Source organism: the organism of the source record quoted next, unplaced genomic scaffold, assembly GCF_019419815.1.
Source record: "Pyrus x bretschneideri cultivar Hongxiangsu unplaced genomic scaffold, Pyrus_bretschneideri_v1 Contig4, whole genome shotgun sequence".
Classification (NCBI taxonomy): domain Eukaryota; kingdom Viridiplantae; phylum Streptophyta; class Magnoliopsida; order Rosales; family Rosaceae; genus Pyrus; species Pyrus x bretschneideri.
In genome coordinates this window covers 12,353,513-12,359,811 of record NW_025999723.1, presented here as the reverse complement: position 1 = coordinate 12,359,811, position 6,299 = coordinate 12,353,513, and the positions used below count along the sequence as shown (strand labels likewise).

Genomic DNA, 6,299 nt, shown 5'->3' with positions numbered 1-6,299 from the left:
CATGTGACAGAATACTTATAGTTTATTCATCGAGCATTCTTCGTCGCCAGATCAACGTTGCTGCAACATAAAGCCAATTGTTTAAACTATTCAAGAACTTCAAGTATGTGTATCTCCATGATCTATTGAATATCAAACTCTCGCAAACTCCCCAGAATCCAATGACAAATCCAAGCCCCAAACTCCCACGTTGAAATAGAGTCTATACCATGCTTAGGGATGATTCAAATGAGTCCTTACAACAACGTCGTAAATGTTTTATATTAAATTTCTTCTGGCACTTGGTTATTTGATTTGAAAAATAGATCCATTTGAAGTTCATGATACTTTTACGAAGTTTGGAACTGTGGAAACGATCGAATCTTGAAAATTAAATCTTAAATCTTGATTTATCAGTTTGGAACACAGTCTACTCTCTACTTATCCATTACTTAATAACAATTTCGAAAAGATTGAAAATCATATGCAAAATTACAATAGGACAATGTGACAAATACATCTCCCTCTTATGAACTTGGAGAAATTTCATCTTATTCTTACAAGTAACAGTTGAGCTTTTCAATCTGTACATCTGTAAATCTTCTTCAATCTCTTTCTCCAACCGAAATCCAAAACGTTAGCACGTCGTACCAGACAGGACAATGAACAAACTACAAAGATTCAGGTAAACCACAGGCGTTAACCGTTAGCCAGGAGTTTAAAAGAGATGAGGACATGCATGTTAATTGCAATATTATTCATTATGCAACAGAATACTTACAGTTTATTCATCGAGCATTCTTTGTCGCCTGATCAATGTCACCCTAACATAAAGCCAATCATTTAAACCATTCAAGAACTTCAAGTATGTGTATCTCCATGACTTGTTGAAAATCAAACTCCCACAAACTCCCCAGAATCCAACTACAAATCCAAGCCCCAAACTCATGTAAAATCCCGGCGTTATAAACCCGTCATTATCTTCATCTTGATTCTCAACCGCCGGTTGCTCATTCGGAGTTGTTTGCTCAGGAGAACATATCCTTTCAAGTGGAATTCCACAAAGGAGAGGATTTTCGGCAAAAACATAGGGCTCGTAGGTTTGGAGCCGAGACCCCATGGGAATTTTTCCAGACAAGTTATTGTTGGACAAGTCCAATTTACCAAGGCCAGATATTCCAAGAAGACTCGTCGGAATTGTACCATCTATTTCGTTGTGTGACAAATCAAGCAAATCTAAAGACTGCAACTTCCCGATATTTGGAGTTATTTGACCTGTTAAGTTGTTTCTTGACAAGTTTAAAGAAACCAATCCAACAAGATCAGTGATTTCATTAGGAATCGCTCCAGTTAATTGATTGCTTGAAAAATGAATGCTTTTGACAAGCCCCAAAGTACTCTCGTATTTGGACATTATTCCATTCCATATCAAGGATGCCTCGTCAACATAAAAAGCTGAGTAATCATTCACTATTGCATACTTATGCAAGACAGTTAGACTTGAATTACCCATTTCAGCCAAATTAGTAAAATTGTTGATGCATTTGGGTATACTTCCAGAGATATTGTTTATCGACAGATCTAGAATTTGAATGTCCTTCAGATTACATAACTGCAATGGAATGCTTCCGTAGAAGTGATTAGAACGGAGGATAAGGATAGCCAAATTTGGAAGTCCAACCCCTAACCATTCAGGTATCATTCCTGATAAGTTATTTTCTCCAACATCAAAGAATACGAGGCTTGTGCAATTCTTCAAGGATGAAGGCAATTCTCCCACAAATCCATTGTTGGTTATCTTCAGTGTTTGAATTGAAACTAAAGAGCCCATTGTGGTGGGAATTTTCCCAAAAAGAGCATTGTCACTCAAATCTAGAAAGGCTAGTTTTCCAAAATGCATCCAACAATTCGGAAGTTGTTCGTAGAAATTGTTGCTTGAGAGATCAAGAAAGCTTACAGTACTTGCATTGTTTGGACACAAGAAAGAAGTTAACCCTGAAAGCATATTGTTGGAGAGATCGAGAGATGACGCTTTGGAAAAGAATGGAGGGATTGGACCTTCCAATTGGTTCCAACTCAAATTCACTCTAGGAGGGTAAATTGAGGGAAACTCAAAACTTGAATTTGGAATTATTCCTCCAATTCGGTTGTTAGAGAGAGATATATGGTCAATGACGTCATCATGAGACAGTCTTTCCCAAAACCAACTTGGAAGGATATCAGAAATTCCTGTACTAGATAAATCAAGGGTGTAATAATTTTTCTGAGTTTGAAGCCATTTTGGAAAATGTGGACCCATCTTACAAAATGCCAATGATATGTAATCCAATTGGAAAGGAGGAACCCAATTAGAATTGAAGCTTAAAGCTAGTGAGTTAGAGGATAAACCCAAAATTGTTAATCTGGAGAGTTTAGAAAAATGGCCTTCAGAAACCACCCCTTCCAAAGCATTCATACTAAGCAAAATAATCTCGAGCTCAGACATTTGCCCAATGATTTCGGGTATTGTTCCACTCAATTGATTTTCAGAGAGAATTAATGCTTTCAACAATGAAAAGTTTGTGAGATTAGGAATTGATCCAGAAAGATGATTGCTTGAGAGGTCCAGAATCTTGAATGAGTTCTGATTAGGACATGTAGACATTAATATTTGATCCAACCAGGAAAGCTGACCACTAAAATTGTTGTTGGAAAGGCTCAATTCTTGTAGATTACATAACCTAGAAAAAGATGGTGGAATCTCTCCTTTAATTTGGTTGTCACAGAGATGGAGATTAACAAGAGAGCTCATGTTTCCAAAAACATTGGGAATTGAACCAACTAATTGGTTAGAACAAAGGTCAAGATGAACAAGAGAGCTCATGTTTCCTAAAACATGGGGAATTGAACCAATTAATCGGTTGTAAGAGAGGTCAAGATGAACAAGGCTGGCATTGTAGTTTGACAACCAGCCAATGACAAATATTGAAGAAGTAAGTTGGTTGAAACGGAGGTCAACATGAGCAAGAGATTTTGAAGAATTTATGTTAAAAAGAGTACTGGAATGAATAAGAGGAGAAGGAAGACCACATCCAGCCAATGACAAGTTTGTAAGTTTAGGCAGCTTATTAATTGCTTCCAGCCAGTCATAAGCATCACTGAGATTGCTAGTACTCAGGTCCAAATAAGTTAAAGAAGAAAGGCGAGGAAGCCACAAATTGAAACTTTCAACACTAGCAAATTCATTGAAACTGAGATCGAGATATTGCAAGTGGGTAAGGTTTCCAACCTGACTTGATAATCGACCACCAAGAGAAAGTCTTCCATGTAAATCAAGTTTGACAACGTGGCCGGTATATTTGTCGCAGTAGACTCCTTCCCATGATGCACAACAATCTTGTTTTCGGGCTTCGCTTCCCCAAGAAGAGAGGTTATTGTTGGTATGCGCGAGGCCTTCTTTAAAAGCAAGGAGTGCTTCCCTTTCCCTTGGTATGCACCTGATCAGCTTCGGCACCTTAGCAATATCTCTGAGGCCAACTACTCCTGAAAAAGTATTATTGAATTCAAGGGATAGGGAATGGTTGCAACGTTGTAACAAAATTAGCACCACAAATATTGAAGCATGGAATAGTTTCAAGCACCTAATTCCCTCACCCTGCATCTTTAACAACAATGAAGAAGGAAAAAGTATTTAGGCTCCGTTATTGGAAATTTGGAAGAAGACTGGAACACTGCAAGAATATATACACACATAAAATTGTCCTTTACAGAAGAAAAGTATGCATTACAGTTGTAGTAGTTAAAGCAGAGTCACTTGTTCGAAAAGGACTGGATCGAGATACAAAACACTGCAAGTTAAGAAGTAATATAAACATCTGCTTTTCAACGTAATCTAGGCCCTAGCTTTCTTTGTCAATATCATTCAATAACAATGTGTGAAAAATACAAAAAAAACCGAACAATAAAAAAAGGTAAATTGGGCCACGATACTAGCTTAGCTTACTTTTTTTGTTAGAAATTAGGAAATTGTTATTAGTATTCCAAAAATCTCAATTGACATTCCAAACTTTCTATAATTAGAAAGAAAAATACACTTGTGAGCAGTGTAAAATAAGATTTTTGAAGTGCTAATAACAATTTCTCGAAATTAAATTAGAAAGAAGATAGTTTCTGCAATTCCTTTTGTTCTAAGCATGCTTTGGTTTATTTTTGTCTTGCAGTGGTGGAAAATAATTATGCAGAAATTCCATTTTATAAATTAGACAAAGACAATTCAAGTGGCAAATATTGACTTGACTTACTAATTAAATTATTCAGCAAACGGAGCATCCAAATGAGAAAAATGAATGGACGTCATTGTGTACGTGTATTGGGGAAATTAATGGACCTTTGGTAGCGACCCTTAACGACCAACTTGAAGCATTGTTGTTTAACATTATAAGGACAATTCAAGTGGCAAATATTGACTTGACTTACTAATTAAATTATTCAGCAAAGGGAGCATCCAAATGAGAAAAATGAATGGACGTCATTGTGTACGTGTATTGGAGAAATTAATGGACCTTTGGTAGCGACCCTTAACGACCAACTTGAAGCATTGTTGTTTAACATTATAAGGTTCCGGTCAACAATAGCGTGGGAAGACCGATTCCAATTCCACCAGTACAGGCTCTCAAATCTTTAATTCTAACGTGTCCAATCTTGGTTGAATTATTTGCCTTCTTTTGTTAATTATTTCTTGAAATTTTTCTCAAGGAAATTTATTGAAAAGGATAAAATGTACACTATTAAAACAGAATTAAAAAAAAAAAAGGGGGTTATTGAACATTAGTTCTTGCAAAAGATTAAAATTAAAAAAAAACCTGGTGCTAGATTACATATTTAATTTAATCCCTTGTAGTGTACTTTTATCAAAACTTATATTCATTTTTTGTTATTTAATGTGTATTTTTATTTAATCTCTCCACATTAAATTTTGATTTTATTAATATGCACATATTTAGTTCTTTAATTATAAATTAACATAAATGAGAATATATTAAAAGAAATTTGTAATACAAAAATATATAAATACATAAGTGTACAGAAATGACTGTGCTGAAATATATAAAATTGCCTTTTTTGTACCGAAATAATTGTACCTACATGATTGTACCGAAATATATTATAATGAACCTAAATGTATTTACCGAAATGTATTAATTGAATAATGTACCTAAATGTCAATACCGAAATGTATGTATCAAAATGTACGTACTGAAATGTACGTATCAAAATGTATGTACCGAAATATAGTATATTGAATTAATGTACCTAAAATCAATACTCAAATGAGAGGTATTAGGTTCGAATCTTGTGGATAGCGAATTCGATACCAATTTAAGTTGTCCATTCTGCGGCTTAGCCGAACCCCCCTCGCCTTAGTGTAAAATATATTATTGTACTAAAAAAAACTCAAATGTGTGTACCTAAATGTACATACCGAAATGCATTATATTGAATTAATGTACCTATATGTTTGTATCGATGGATACCAAAATATTCAAATGTATTAATGTACCTAAATGAAGAAGATACAAAAACTATATATTATAAAAAAATATAGTTGCCTAAATGTAGACGTTAAAATATATTATGATGAATGAAATGAAAATTAAATTTAAATGTAATTAATACATTAAAATAGGAATAAAAAGATAAATAAAACATCAAAATATAACTAATAAATGAGATGATTAAATGTACTAGGGACTAAAATTAGATTTTAATCTTACACAAACTTATAGTCTAAAACTCATCTTTTTTAAGATTAAAATGAAGTTTTCTAAAGAAAAAAAAAATCTAAACGATGATTTTCAACTGTCGCCTATGAAAAAAAAAAAAATGAAAACTGTCTTATTAGTTGGTGTCATCTTATAGCATAGGAGATGACGGTCCAATTACTCAACTTTGATGATAAAATTATAAAAGTCGGGCACAATTATGCTTGAGATTAATTAGCATGAGACCCCAAAATATGTGCAATAAGTGGAAGTAAAAGTACTCTTATTATGTATACTGGCATCTCTTTTCTTAAATTCTTTAGAGCATCATTAACTAAGAAAAACAAGCACAGATAGCAATGTCAATTATTTATTAAAAATCACATTTTTACTTAATAATACGGTCTAGTAGTTTTTTGTTTTTGTTTTTTTTTTTTTAACTTATAAGTGAAATATGTTAAGCTTGAATTTTGTAATTGTCAAGTTCGATATAATATTTAATTCCCCGTTGTAAATATATATTGTTGTTTCAAAGTTTAAGCCAAAAAAATAAATAAATAATTGCCTCCGAAGAAAGAC

At 33.7% G+C, this 6,299-nt stretch overlaps 1 protein-coding gene across 2 annotated transcripts; it reads right to left on the bottom strand.

Annotated features, from left to right (window-relative positions):
- Positions 1 to 361: 361 nt before the first annotated feature.
- On the bottom strand, positions 362 to 3,736 carry LOC125468739 (receptor-like protein EIX1). 2 transcript variants are annotated; one of them, XM_048565064.1, is made up of 3 exons: positions 3,613 to 3,736; positions 761 to 3,501; positions 362 to 650 (listed from the first exon to the last, which is right to left on the bottom strand). In XM_048565064.1, the coding sequence occupies exons 1-2, from the start codon at positions 3,617 to 3,619 to the stop codon at positions 764 to 766; spliced, it is 2,745 nt and encodes a 914-aa protein (XP_048421021.1). In that variant the 5' UTR covers positions 3,620 to 3,736; the 3' UTR covers positions 362 to 650; positions 761 to 763. The 2 variants fall into 2 exon arrangements, with proteins under 2 accessions (XP_048421021.1, XP_048421020.1); XM_048565063.1 differs by having other exon boundaries at positions 761 to 3,690.
- Positions 3,737 to 6,299: the final 2,563 nt, after the last annotated feature.

Bases quoted from the DNA above. Each gene is read 5' to 3' on its own strand.
- LOC125468739 (XM_048565063.1), bottom strand. From the start codon at position 3,619: ATGCAGGGTGAGGGAATTAGGTGCTTGAAACTATTCCATGCTTCAATA.